At 44.2% G+C, this 15,448-nt stretch overlaps 1 protein-coding gene across 8 annotated transcripts in view; it reads right to left on the bottom strand.

Annotated features, from left to right (window-relative positions):
* Nucleotides 1-15,448, bottom strand: part of RALGAPA1 (Ral GTPase activating protein catalytic subunit alpha 1) — a 335,676-nt gene that overhangs the window by 219,662 nt on the left and 100,566 nt on the right. For all 8 annotated transcript variants that reach the window (XM_068254030.1, XM_068254031.1, XM_068254033.1 and 5 more), the window contains exons 11-15: nucleotides 13,630-13,830; nucleotides 10,142-10,273; nucleotides 9,884-10,032; nucleotides 8,134-8,263; nucleotides 6,191-6,428 (exon numbers count right to left, since the gene is read on the bottom strand). In XM_068254030.1, the coding sequence (XP_068110131.1) occupies nucleotides 6,191-6,428; nucleotides 8,134-8,263; nucleotides 9,884-10,032; nucleotides 10,142-10,273; nucleotides 13,630-13,830 (850 nt within the window). The remainder of the gene's footprint in view (nucleotides 1-6,190; nucleotides 6,429-8,133; nucleotides 8,264-9,883; nucleotides 10,033-10,141; nucleotides 10,274-13,629; nucleotides 13,831-15,448) is intronic.

Below are 15,448 nucleotides of genomic sequence, written 5' to 3'. Positions count from 1 at the left end.
AAAAGCATTTCCTGAACAGCAATTGCTCAGTCTGACAAAATAGTATGCAAGGCAGTAGGGAGGCAAGCTGGTATCTTACAATTTTGTCAGTTAAACTAAGATGCTTTTGAAAACAAAGAAAACCCTGAGAATCCCCCATGAAGAGATTGACAAGTCCAAAACCTGTCAGTTATGTCACAATTTATCTGCTTACTTTTTTCACTGGATTGGTCCTTTAAGCCTGATGTCCGGATAACTAGAACAACTAGAATAAATAGAAGGCAAAACATTTATCTGGCTGATGAAACAATGCGGATATGATTTTAAAGCTAAAAATGTCAAAGTGTAATTCATCCTGTTTGCTTTGCAGCAGTATGAAGCAAATTTTACATCAGGCTGCCATAGCTGCCGTTTAGAATTCAGCCTTAAAGGTAACCTGTCATGGAAAAAAAAAGTGCCCCAAATGGGTAATCACATTAGGAGAGGGAAGTTCCTGGATCCTCCAGATGCTTCCCCCAGCCTCCTCCACAGCGCTGTTCCAGTGCTGCCCCCTTTGCAAAACCAAAGACAGAAGCTTGTCGACGGCTCACGTATGCTCACTAGCACAGACCCGATTGGTCATTGGCGGAAAAAGCCAAGCCCGATCGGTCCATTCTACTGTGCATGTGCGAGCCATCTGCACCTGCGCAGAAGCACAGACCCAATTGGGCTTAGCTATTTCCACCGAAGCCTGAGCAGGTCCGTTCTACTGTGCAGGCACAATGAGTCCGGGCTTCAGCAGTCCTAGTTACTGAACGGCTTGGTGGAGGAAGATGGGGGAAGCCTTTGAAAGATAATGGGGTCATTTATCAAGAGTGTCTGAGACAAAACATTAGGTTTTAAGAAATCCATGCAGAACTGTCTCAGACAGCCTAAGAAATCACTAAATAGTTAGTGCAGATTCCTTTTTAGACTGTTCTTCAATAGGAGTTAGGAAGGTCTATCAGGCAGTGCAGTGTGTGAGGGAAATTGCTGTTGCTGAGGTAACCAACACATCTGCTGTCAGCAGCTCTGAGTGAGGGGGGAGAAGCCCTTCACAAATCATGTTTAGCCTGCACTACTGCACTATCTGTAGAACTGCTATGAAGCACATTTTAATCTGCAGCAGTTTAGGGATGGATTTGCACTTTTCTCAACTGTAGTGCAGCTCTAGAAATCCACGCTAAACTACAGCTATTACGTAGGATTCGAGAAATTTCTTACTTTCATGCAGAACAGTTCCTCTGCTGGTTTTAACAGTTTTAGAAGAAAAACCGGTAATGCTTTGATCAATCTGGCCCACAGAGTCTTCCCCCTCCTGAGGCAAGTATGTTTGTTTTTTACACAGGTTTGCTTTAAAAATTCTTAAAACTGAAAATAAAAATGAGACTTTGTTCTGTGTTACTAATGTTCTATTTACCATTAGTACTACATTCAGGGAAGCTTTCTGCCTGAATGGTGTACATCCATGCCCCTCAGACCGCAGCACATGGTGCCTGCTGAAACATGATGGCCACTGTGCCCAACAGCTTGTGGAACAGACCGGTATGACAGCGCTGTTGCAGGAACCCGGTATTCTTCCTGTCTAGCATCGCTGTCTCATATCTATGACGCCATCCAGGCAGGAAGCATCCCCGAATAATGCACCAGTGACACTGACTCGCGGCAGGCAGACAGCTACCAGTACTTCAGCGCTCAGAACGTTGCTGAGGGGCACGGACCCAGCAGAGAGGCAGCTGGCAAGTGTAGGATCACTGCTGCATGTTCCATACACAAAACTGCCCATACCCTTCATGATTTGCCTAATGGGATCATATCTGGCTATGGGGACGGGGATTGCCTAGAACTGAGGACATATATCTGGTTACAGGGAGGGGGCTGCCTAGAACGAGGGGGGGGGGTATGTCTGGCTACATAGAGGGGTGCTGCCTAGAACTAGGGGCACATCTGACTATTTAGACTGAATAGGAGGATGCCTCATACTGGGGGCACATCAGTTTATACTGTGGAGGGGACTTAAATGCGAGTCAATCACTTTTTTTCTTCTGGTGTTTAAGGGACAATCGGGTACCTCGGCTTATACACAAGCATATACTGTAAGTTTTTGATTCCTTTCTTTGTACAGTGCCACTGAATATGTTGGTGTCTTATACATCAATAATAATAATAATTGTAGACGTCAGAACAATGCCTCTGCAGACTCACGTATGTGTGTTATCTCTGTTGTCTAAACCAGTGTTTCTCAACATTTTATTGGTATTTACCCCTTTTAAAACCCTGCACTCACCAAGTACCCCCTAACATAATAAACATTATTACAAGTACCCCTTGACAAATATATATTTAATCATAGTACATGATAATTGGTTCTAAATAATTCCCAAGCATTTACTATTACTTTTAATTAGCTAAAATACTAATTTGGTGTTGTTTAACCACTTCAGCCCTCAGTTGTGTTTCACTTTATGCATCCGAGCAATATTAACCTCCCATTCATTCGCCTATAACTTTATCACTACTTATCACAATGAACTGATCTAGATCTTGTTTTTTCCGCCACCAATTAGGCTTTCTTTGGGCTGTACATTTTTTTTAAAAGCTACTTTACTGTAAATGCATTGCAACAGGAATAATAAGAAAAAAACTGAAAAAAAATAATTATTTCTCAGTTTTCGGCCATTATAGTTTCAAAATAAATGCCTCCATAATTAAAACCCATGTATCGTATTAGCCTAATAGTCCCGGGTATTACATCGTTTAAATTATGTCCCTATCCTAATGTATGGTGACAATATTTTATTTGGAAATAAAAGTGCATTTTTTCTGTTTTGCATCCAACACTATTTACAAGCTTATAATAAGAAAAAAAAAATATTTCATCTTTACATGGATATTTAAAAGTTTAGACCCTTAGGTAAATATTTACGTTTTTTTTTATTGTAATGTTTTTTTTTTTATTAAACATTTTATTTGGGTATTTTTGGGAGGGTGGGATGTAAATAATAATTAAATATGTGTTAAATATGTGTTTATTTTAATTTTTTTAACATGTAGATGTAATTTTACTATTTGGCCACAAGATGGCAACCATGAGTTTGTTTACATTACATCCCTCTAAGCGTAACATGTACGCTTAGAGCAGGGGTAGGGAACCTATGGTTCGGGAGCCAGATGTGGCTCTTTGGATGGCTACATCTGGCTCACAGACAAATCAGTAGGGGTTGATTCACTAAGCTACACTGCTCAAGCAGCACAGCTTAGTGTGGCAGCGCAAGTAAAATTTTCAAAGTAGGCATGCTACTGCTGTAACATGTACTACTAACTTACTCGCGCTACCCCAAAACGAACGACTGCTCTAATTGTCCCATTCTGTCAAGTGACAGGCAGCCTATTGGGCCAATCAAAGTGCGGGGATCTCGTCCTACAAAGTCACTGGACATGACAGGGCCCAGAATGGGACAATTGGAGCAGTCGTTCGTTTTGGGGTAGCGCGAGTAAGTTAGTAGTACATGTTACAGCAGTAGCATGCCTACTTTGAAAATTTTACCCTCGCTGCCACACTAAGCTGTGCTGCTTGAGCAGTGTAGCTTAGTGAATCAACCCCATAGGGCTAAAGTGCGGGGATCTCATTCTACCAAGTGAATCAACCCCCAAGTTAGCTAGTTAATTGTACTACCTGTTAGTTCGTATTTCTCCTGTCTCTCCTGGCTCTTAGGGGAATTGCTGATGTTGCTAAAATCCAAGAGAAGCTGAAGACGTGTATGACACTTCCGGGACGATCAACTGTTATGTATACACATCACCATGGCAACAGGGTGAACCCTCTGCTGCGCATGCGCACTGTCCCAGTTTGAAACCTATTGTATGGCTCTCACGGAATTACATTTTAAAATATGTGGCATTTACGGCTCTCTCAGCCAAAAAGGTTCCTGACCCCTGGCTTAGAGGGACGTAGGGGGGACGTAAGAGGCAGAAAGAGCGAGGCTTCCGAGATAAGTCGTCTCTTTTTCTGCCGGGGAAAGGGATCAATGATCGGACACCATGTCCCAATTCATTGATCCCCGGGCTAATGAACCGTGGCCCGAGAGCGCGCGTACACGATCGGCCGTGGTAGCACACATGCGGCCTTTTGGACGTATACTTCCAAAAGGCCTAAATGGTTAAATAAGATTTATCATTATCTAAAACTCTAAATTTGTTCATCTTCATTAAGTATATCAAGCCCGAGTACCCCCTGGAACCATCAGAAGTACACCTGGGTACGCGTACCACACGTTGAGAACCTAGGGTCTATAGCATTCTATTAAATCCTCATCACCTAAATCTGATAAGTCCAAAGATATTCTCAAGTTGAGAATAGGACTTTGTTAGCGAGCAAACTGTGGCCCTTATGCAAATCACTTTTGCTCCTCAGTTTTCTCCTAGAGAATATTTTCACACCTTGTCATAAAAGGCCTTTTAAATCACCAGCAAGCAAAAAAATACTCAAAATTATTTTGATAGTACTTTTTCATCAGCTTTTGGCTGTTTTTTGTAATTGTGAAATGCATGCAAGTTATTTTAAAGAGAATATGAAAATAATCTAAAAGGAGAGAACGCAGGAGAAAAAGGTAACTGCATACGGGCCACTGAATGGAGAGGAAAACGAAAGGATCATAGAGAAATTAGATCATTCTGTGGCAATTCTGAATTACTGATGTTAGTATCTGTTCTTTTATCATATGTTTTATTAATAAAAGAACCACATGATCAGCAATACAGCCTAACATTTGACATTTTATGACAAACCTCTTCAATGATCAGTTTCATATTTATGTACAGTCATGTGTGCTTCTTCAGCATCTGCTGAGGGGGAGCGAGGCAACAAGGCAATCTAAGCTAAACCAGGAAAGGGTATTTAAACAGCACCTTCGGGCCAAATAAAGATTTGAATGACAATACATATATGTTGTCTATGTGAACAGTTAGATGCACATATAAAGTTTACACCTGGTACATCAAAGTGGATAGAACAGACTCCCATTTATATATGTAATAGAACTTCCTTCTTTCTCCTCATGCTGAAAACTTACTAAAGTACACACTCAGCATTGTGTCCTTCCCTCCAGCCTGGTTCCCTCCCCTGCTCTCTCTCCCTGCCTGGATCAAATTACATCTCTTTTCACAGAGAGGAGAGACAGGAGAACTGCTGCAGCCTGTCTTATCCTGTCTGTTTGCTGTAATTCTTATTACAGATGACTGTCTGACTGCATGGATTAGATCACATGGGCATGGGGGGTGACGTTATGACATCAATCCTACAGCATCATTTGCACTTTGGAAAGAAAAACAAATCACCTGGTCCAATGTCACACTGGGAGTGGAGATTTCAAGACCATAAGCAGAATAAGGACCCTTGGGCTGAGAAAAATCACACTTTTTTGTGTGTGATTTTATACAGTATATCTTGGCAACTTATTAGGTTTAAAGCAAACTGTAATTTATAATATAGGTACTCTTAAGAATTTAGAGGTTTGCTTCTAATTAGGATGATGCATATCATATATGTTTGCAGACTAAAGGCCCATACACACGTCTGATTTTTTGTAATGATGGGTCGTTTGAACGACCCGTCGTTCAGACGTCCGCCCGCTAAATCGGGCGTGTGTACAGACAGACGTTCGCATGATAAGACTGAGTTTGAGTGATCCGCCCGGTGGATCGCTCAAACTCAGCCTTATCACGCGAACGACAGTCTGTACAAACGCCCGATTTAGCGGGCGGACGTCTGAACGACGGGTCGTTCAAACGACCCATCGTTACAAAAAAATCAGACGTGTGTATGGGCCTTAAAGTTGCATATGCATGCACAATGATTGCTGCCCACTGGGATCAGAATTTGATCTCTCTGCAACATTTCGGGGCCGGGTGTTATATACATGTGTCACTAGGCTGCAGCATATTGATGCATTCTGTTGCTATGGACTTGGGAAGAGTACCGATGGAATCACAATGGATTACGATGGACAGAGTCATGAGGGAGTCAATGCACTTGGCCAAGATGATCTGGCACTTCAGGACTTTTGGCAATGCATCGGGGCAGCTGTATGCATTCTAGATTCTGAGCAGAGACAACCCTGATCGGCTGAAACTTTTATTTGTTCCTAAGGAATGAGGTGTATGTATGAGGTTAATAAAATATCTCATATTAAACCTTTTCCTTTGTGTTTCTTCAGCTTCTGCTCCCTCTGCTTGTCTAACGGCAACTCATTCAGATCGAGATGGTAGACATTCTTCGACAGAACTTTGGTCAAGGTTTCCATGGTATGAGCCCATTCTGTAGCTAGTTCCTCCCAGTATGTGAGAGATGACAACACAGTCAGCAGATCGTCCCATAATTCTCGAGAAACACTGACATGTAGACTTGCCTTGATCCAGGCCACAATGAGGGTCTGTTAGACAATGAAAAAGTCTCAATTAATGTCAAACAAAATTAAATAAGCGTTTTGTATGCAAGATCATTAAAAGCCTATCCTTGGGCTTTAATTTTAAAATGGAGAAAAAATACCTCATACACCTCTGGTCTCTGGTCCTTCTCATTATGACAATTACATTTTTCATGAGAATCCCTGTCCTCTCAGTTTGCCTAGCAGCTTATAATGGCAGTACTGACTAATGGGTGGAGACCCTCTAGACCAAAGCCACCCTTTAGCTTACCATGCAGCCAAATATTAAAGGGAACCATAGAGAATAAAGCTGCAGGACTTTCACTGCTGTCACTGTGGTACCAGAGGAGAAGAACCAGGAACTTGAGGGAACCTTAAAGTGAACCTCTGGACTAAAAATCTACTCAGCAGAACAGTTTCACAGCATCAGAACTTTGTTTTTCTTACCAAAGCATCATTTTTAGCTGCATTTTTAGCTAAGCTCCATCCATCAAAGAAAACTGCCCAGGCTTTTTTCCTCTGATGCTGTGCAAAGCATGATGGGATTTCCTATGTTATTCACGTTGCCTAGCAACTGGGAGGGGTGATCAGCACACAGAACAGTTGGAACTGTGTCTCATGCTCCCTTTCAACCAAAAAGATGGCTGCCCTCATGAAATCAAAACTTTGCATGTTATTTTAAAACAGGGAGGTTAAGAGATTATATTACCTATTTTAATTAACATAACTAATGTAACATAATGACAGTATGTTTGTTTAGGCTGAAGATCCTCTTTAATCCAGAGCAGCGCTGTCCAACTGGCGGCCCGTGGGCCACATTCGGCCCCGCCAGGCCTCCTGCTGTGGCCCGCTCTTCTCCCTGAGATGCAGGCATGGCTTGCGCTATGGGCTAGCGACTTCACCTATGCAATGAATCTCTGGCTCCCAGGAGTATTGTGGGACTTAATGTAATTTGCAAAACGACATACACACCATTAGATTTTAATTGCTGATAATGATTGTTCATGGTGAATAACTAGGCGTGTGTACATGGGCCCAGGGCTGTGGAGTCAGAGTTGGAGTCAAGGAGTGGGAGCAATTTTGGGTACCCGGAGTCGGTGATTTCATAAACTGAGGAGTCGGAGTATTTGTGTACAACATCCACAGCCCTGGTAAGTATTAGACTAAGGAGTCAGAGTCGAGGAGTCTGAGTCATTTTGGGTAGCCGGGGTCGGAGTTTCATAAACTCTGAGTTGGAGTAAGAAAATGTTTGTACCGACTCCACAGCCTTGCATGGGCCACCCAACATCAATGGACAGAGGTTGACCAATTTGGAAAATCCTTGGCCAATGCTACAGTAGCTTGTGTGCTGTGGGGTAGTCTACCACTCATCTTTAGGATACCTACTGGTTTTAGCATTAGGAACACTACCTTTATCTATATATTGCTGTATATTATATGTAGCCCAGCCCTCCCAGGGATGTTTAGCCTAGGCTCTAGAAGTTATACAGAATTATCTTATACAAGAGTAACAAGGATTAAAAAAAAAACACTGCCTGATCATTTTCTTTTATTTCTTGAAAGCCCTGCTAGTCCTTCACAAACCATATATCACTTTTAGAGATCTATTATACCTTCTGCATAAAGCTAGTTTACAAAAGACTGGAGTTTACCTTTAAGTATACAAAGGCTTCTTAATAGCTCTAAAACATGCAGACCAAGTGATACATGCCTGGAACAAGGGTCCTGCCAGCCGTCCAGCCAAGAGCTGATTTTTTCGCCCTTGATACTGCTGCAGACCTTGTGGTAAGACCTTCAACACGGACTCTGTGACCCTGAGCATTACCAGTAACAGCTGCATCCTACGTAAAGAGAAACAATCATAACATAAATATGGAAGCTTGCACTGTTGGCTTTATTTTCACAAGTGCCAGTTCTAAAGCTGTTAAACATTTCCTTGCAAAACCTGCCCTATTATAGTTTGCGGATGGTGTTTGCCTAATATTGCCTATATTTGTCTAATATCTTTTAGCAATTTCCACCAGTCTACCTCTTTGAGCCATTTAGCCTTGTAACTACAGGCTTGGGCTCCCTAGTCCACGCGATAGTCTTTTGTTGTGTCAATGCTCCCGTTACCCTGACAACTCAGGGAGAAAGCATGTGATAGATTAAAATGCATCCTGACTGGTTCCTGTTAGCTGTGGAATGTAGTGTAAGGAAGGGGTGTGTCTAGTGTCGTCATCTGCCCGGACAGTGAGTAGGTACTTCCTGAACGAGTTTAAATACCCATAGTGGACAGACAGACAGACCCTGACACAGCCTCAGAGGAAGCGCCACCCAGCACGAAACTGCCGTCAGGCTCTCCAGTTCCTGCACTCACTGTCCACTCACTCTCCCCAACTTAACGGTAAGCACTTTGTTTGCACCCAATTTTGATTGATGTATGCAAGCTTGCCACAGCTATTCCGTCATTGATCAATAAATCGCAAGCATTTTTGCAGCAGTGCCAAGTTGCCTTTCTTTGTTTAATCATCTCCTTTTGTAATTCATCACTGAAGGATTGTAATCTGTTTTAAGGTGGCCATATACTTATCAATTATTTCCATCTATTTAATGGAATCTGCTAGAAATCAATACCACAACATGCTGGCCTGATGACTTATTAGATCGATTGTCAGCCAAAATTGATAGTCGGTCATCCCAGAAAAAGGGTATCAATTGATTGGCGGCAGGTCAGGAGTGGTGGCAGATGACCCATAAAATCTGTTAGAAACCTATGTGTAGTGTGTGGAGGGATTGTTTCAGATATATCCCTCTCTGATCAGATTACGATCGGAGAGGGATCCATCTTTTGGCCACATCGACCAGTGTATGGCCAGTTTTCTGATGACACACTTGTACCAGATAGGGGATCCAACATGGATTTAGTATGAACTGTTTGCTTTAGCTCCAGCATAATGAATCTGCATATAAAACTACTTGAGTGGTATTGCTTGCCATCAGACAACAAAAAGCTACTTACCTGGGGCTTCTTCCAGCCCCCTGAAGTCTTCTTGGTCCCTCGCCGTCATCCCATGCTGCTCTGTTCCCCTGGTGTCCCCCACCGTAAGCTGGGCGACTCAACAAGTCATCGGCCACTGTGTATGCATGGCGCCGGCTGCACACCTGCTTGATCGTGCTACTGTGACCGTTCTGCACAATAGCAATTTTTTTTTACTTATTGCGCAAGTGCAGAACGATTCTCGCCACGAGAGCATGAATGAGGAGGCAAGAGGCACATGCAGCACTCAGAGGAGGACAGCGGAGGAAGAGCAGTGCGGAATGATGGCGAGGGAACAGGAAGACTTTAGGGGCTGGAAGATGCCCCAAAAAACACTGGTAACTGGCCACTACATTTTTCAATTAAAATTGCCTTTCAGTACAGTGTTTTATTGTCACTTATGTTTGTGCAAAGATATAAACATTTACAAAGTCCTTATTACCAGGTCTTCTTATCCATAGAGACTTGAACCACCATATAGCGATAAATGTTGAGGACCCTCTTGCACATATCCGTATGCTCATTTAACATCATCTTATTATCATTTGCTGGCTCCAACAAAATGATATTTGCAGCATTTACAATAAAAACCTGCACAAAAAAAAGCAACAACAAAAAAAACAAAAACAGGTAATGAGTATATTGTGTCACATAAACGTCATCAAGGGCTGTTTCCACTCCACAAGGTCTCTGTCCCAACCTGGTAGACCGCCTGTGCTCCAGACTTCACTCTTCTGTCCAGCAGGTCTGCTTCTGATAGCTTACTTGCTTCCTGATGACACTTAGACCAGCTAGAGGTCCGGACATGTCCTGAGGGAACGGTCAAACCATCCTGAAGGGGGAAACATATAGGTTGCCTCAACAAAGAAGTGCAAACAGTACTAAAATAATGCAGTACAACAAACAGGACTACTGCAGCATGCAAAAATGAGCTTGAAACTCTCAGAAGTTACTACCCGTTGCCTTCCTGTCCTGACAATGCAGATAATTCTTCTGGCCACGCTGGCCGTTATTATGCTATTACATAAGGTTTATTGTAGTTGATTGTTTTTCAATGCACTAGCACAGGGGTTTTCAACTGGGTGCTGTGGCACCTTGGTGCGCCTCGAGCACGTCCCAGGGGTGCCTCGGCATGCATCCCCATCCTTTGTGCATTGCCATCCGGTAATGCAACCGCACATTCATATATAATGCAGCCGCCAGTTAAAGAGGCTTGTGGATTATTAAAAAAAAAACAAAAAGTGACACTTACCTGGGGCTTCTATTGGCCTCCTGCAGCTGTCATGTCCCACGCCATCCTCCTATGATCCTCCGTTCCCGCCGCCGGTCCTAGTCCAATTATCCGTGTGACACAACTGCGCAGCCATGCATGCTCGCTCCCACTTGCATCTCCGGGAGCTTACTGCGCAGGTGCTGTATGAGAAAACCTCGTACTGCGTCTGCACAGTAAGCTCCTGGAGACGCGAGCAGGAGCAAGCATTATTCGTCTAGTTAGAGACGCATAATTGACCGGGCCGGCAGCGGGGAACGGAGGATCAGAGGAGGACGGTCGCGGGACATGACAGCTACAGGGGGCCGATAGAAGCCCCAGGTAAGTGTCAATTTTCCTTTTTTTAATTATCCACAGAACCCTTTAAGGTTTAGTTCTGACAGCCATGGTTGAAGTTGGACATCAGAGGAATTAGGGTGGAGGAACAGATCAGTATTGCTCCACCCTGGTCAGCCCAGTTGTGCATAAACAATGCCACACATGTAACTGCTTATACCTTGTTGCTGAGCTGGTCTAATCTGTGGAAGCTTGAAAATCTAATACATTAATAAGCATAGAAAACCAGGGGCGGAACAATAGCCCCTGTGACCCCCTCCCCCCCGGCCCGGATTGGGTCCAAAACCAGATACCTTAAGGGCCTATTTCCACTACACGTGGATTCTGGATGCAGAAAAACTGACTCCAATGAATGCCTATGGGAAATCTGCATCAGAAAAATCGTGTTTGGTGGAAACACGCCCATAGGCATTCATTGGAGTCAATTTTCTGCATCCAGAATCCACGTGTAGAGGAAATAGGCCCTAAGCGAGTGACACCTCAGGATCCGATTGAGGCTTCCCTCACTATTCCTTGGCCCCCCTGTTGCTGAGCGTGGCCACCGGAACATTAGCGACAATACATCGTCGCTAATCACATAAGGGCCGCGTAGCTCCTCTTCCTGGTTCAAGTTCCCGCAATAGCCGACTGAGCCCGCCCTCGCGGCCATTGCACTCACTTAAACCAAGAAGAGGAGCTGCGTGGCCCCGATGTGAAGGGGTGCTGCACTCCGCAACGGAGGGCTTGTTACAACCACGGGAAGCCTCATTAGGATCCTGTGGCTTCCCTCTCAAAATAGTAAGTAGCAGATTTTGCCCCCGAGCTTCGGCTTGGATTCACTTTAAAGACAACTGAAGTGAGAGGTATATGGAGGCTGCCATATTTATTTTCTTTTAAGCAATACTAGTTACCTGACTGTCCAGCTGATCCTCTGGCTCTAATACTTTTAGCCATAGACCTTGAACAAGCATGCAGCAGATCAGGTGTTTCTGACATTATTGTCAGATCTGACAAGATCCGCTGCATGCTTGTTTCTGGTGTTATTCAGGCACTACTGCAGCCAAATAGATACTGCTTAAAGAGAACCTGTAACAAAAAAAAAACCCTCTGGGTGATAGTTACCTAGGGTGGGGGAAGCCATGGGGTCTCAATGAGACTTCCCTGACCGCTGAAGCTTGGAGGAATCAAGCTCGATCGTATCCGCTGTACTGTGCAGGCATAAGGACTAGTTTGGCTATTTCTGTCTTACCCAAAAGAAGAGCAGCTACTGCACCTGTGCAGGATCGCGGTAGGTAAATATTTACCTCACCGCACTTCGGGGGGTCCCGGCACTTTAACCGAGGGATGAAGGACGGGGGAAGCCTAGTTAGAATCCAGGAGGCTTCCCCCTCCCGAGGTAAGTATTCCCCAGTTACAGATTCTCTTGAAAAGGAAATAAGTATACAAGCCTCCTTTTACCTCTCACTTCAGTGGTCCTTTAGGATGCAGAGCAGCAGCACCATACAGTACCTGCTTCTGGAGACGGGATATGTCCTCCTTACTCTTCCTCAGTGTACAAGTGCAGTACAGCCAATCAGGCAGCTCCTGTCTAATCGGGAGTAGCTTGGTGATAGGCTGTATGGAGCTTATATACAGAAGAGCAGTGAGGAGAATCTGTCCCTCTCCCCCAGTCAGAAGCAGGGACTGTAGGACGATCCATCACTGCTCTGCATCTAAAGTACAGGGGTGGGTTCCCCGCAAGACCTCGATGGAGAGTGGCTAAATACTGTGAATTGGAGGCAGGGGGGGGGGTGCGGACCAGGGTTTGGCTTAGGGAAGGGGGCCTGGCAAACAGATCTCTGGTGGGGGGGCGCATCGCAAAATAATGATGTCAGTGTCGAAAACCAATTTAAACTACAATAAAATATATTACAATAGTATCTCGTTATAGTAGGCTCTGTAATAGTAAACCTCTGGCTACTGTAAACTCAGTTCCAAGGTCCCGGCCATGCGTACGTAGTTGTACGACGCCAAACAGTTGGGCGCAGGGTGACAGCTCACCCTGCTGTTGCTCTAATTCCCGGCAGCGTTAAATACTTTTTCCCCTCCGAGTCGTAACTTGGGGAGAAAAGTAATTCAGGGTCCAGCGATTGCCAGAACCCCGAATTACCCATGCACAGGCCATGGACTGTAGCATTACTGCTATAGCGGTGCCAAACTCCGGCACTACACGTCCAGAGTTGGGCGCTGCTCTGTATGACGAATTCTGGCCAGGTCCCTTGAAGTTTACTGTAAGTGGATTTTACTGCACATGGCATTAGAAGTATTATTTATGTTACAATAATGGATCTACGCAGCACATTTTAATGGAATTAAACATGACAAACAAAATCTATTCATGAGTCATCTACAATGTCTTTATAAAGAGGATTATGGAACAGTAAAACATGAAGAATGCAAACCAGCACAGATCCAGTGTCTTCCTGATATATAAAGACTGAGCTAAAACTGACCCGCCAGTTTCCAGGGAGCGGCCAACAAATGTGCAGGCGGTGCAGACGCCCTCCAGTGCTCAGTGCCACAGAACAATAACAGAAGTCAAAACACAGCACAGAACCCATTACCTCTTCTCTCTCCTTTCCCTTTTCACAGCTTCCTGTGGAATCTTCCTGCCGCTCAACAGATATTACAATCCCGTCATCTGATTCAGATGGCTTCTCTGGCTCCTGCATGAACGGAGGCTTCTCCTTCTGCTTAATCCACTGCTCATACACCTTTAGCACCTTGCGCATTGCCGCTGCTTCACACACAGGTAACAAGAATGACTGTTGGAAAATACAGAGACCATGATCAATGGAACAAAACATTCACTTTGCAAACATAACCTTTTAAATGAATTATTTCCTTTTAATCAATATCAGTTGCCCAGAATTCCTGCTGATCTCTTTGGCATAATGCTAATATAGTAATATTTTTGTCAGAAACATCTTATCTGCATGCTTGTTCAGGGTCTATGGCTAAAAGTATGAAACCTGGTACACACCATGCAATTTCCCATCAGTCAGATAGGTCGATAGATCATTTTTGACAGATCCGATCGGATTTCTGATAGTTTTTCGGATCGATTTTCTGATCACTTCTATGCAAATCAACCAGAAAAAAACGATCGGAAATCAGATCGGACCTGTCGGAAATTATCTATTCGACCTATCTATCTAACGGGAAATTGCATGGTGTGTACCAGGCTTTAGAGGCAGAGAATCTGCAGGACTGCCAGGCAGCTGGTATTGTTTAAAAGGAAAAAAAAATATGGCAGCCTCCAAATACCTCTCGCTTCAGGTTCCCTTCAAAAGTCCTACTACAGACACTGTTAGCATTGCATGCTTGATACAATACAATGAGGCTGGAATGTGAGGCTGTGGAGTCAAGGAGTCGGGAGTAATTTTTGGGTGCCTGGAGTCAGAGTTGGAGTTGGTGGTTTCATAAACTGAGGAGTCGGATGATTTTTGTACCAACTAAACCCTGGTAAGCCCTGGTAAGTATTAGACTAAGGAGACGGAGTCGAGGAGTTGGAGTAATTTTGGGTACCTGAAGTCGGAGTCGTGGTTTCATAAACTGAGGAGACGGACAATTTTTGTACCGACTCCACAGCCCTGCATGTCACTCACAAGCTGCTCTACCCCATGCCGCCCTGCACCTCTATCGATAAAAGAACAGGTACTTCTTGGCAGCACTGTGTGTGTGTGTATATATATATATATATATATATATATATATATATATATATATATATATATATATATATATATATATATATATATATATACACATACACACACACAAACAAACACACATATACATATATATACACATATACACACACACACAGGGCAGGGACTACACATATCTTTTCTTTATGTCCCTGAAAAGCTAGGGCTGGGAGTTGGCCTCTTCTGCTAACCAGAATCAGCTATGGCTGCTGGACAGGCATGTATGAGGCACAATCCTGCACTCAGGTCCACTCATGCTGTCAATTAACTGAGGCTGGGGTTCTCCTTTAAACGCCTCCGGACTGAGGTAATTGAAATCTACACCCCATTCGTGGCTGGTTATTCCTGCCAGGGTGTAGATTTCATTTACCGCGCCATGCGGACCCGCTGCTCCCGCCGATCTCTCCTTCGCTGCAGGCCCCTTGCTCTGCTGTTGACATGACGGCAGAGCTCCATGAGCCGGTCAGGAGCAGATTTTATTGGCTCCTGACCCTGTGATCACATCCCATTGGCTCATCTTGATGACAGGGTCAGGAACCAAAGAACTCGGCTCCTGACCGTCTCACAGAGCACTGCCGACATAGCTACGGAGGAGCGAGGGGCATGCGGCAATGGGCAAGCAGCATGACCGGCAAGTCTGTGCAGTGATTCGTCAGTAAGCCCCGTTTTATGG

The sequence above is a fragment of the Hyperolius riggenbachi genome, chromosome 9 (genome assembly GCF_040937935.1).
Source record: "Hyperolius riggenbachi isolate aHypRig1 chromosome 9, aHypRig1.pri, whole genome shotgun sequence".
Lineage (NCBI taxonomy): Eukaryota > Metazoa > Chordata > Amphibia > Anura > Hyperoliidae > Hyperolius > Hyperolius riggenbachi.
This window is presented reverse-complemented; position numbering and strand designations above follow the sequence as displayed.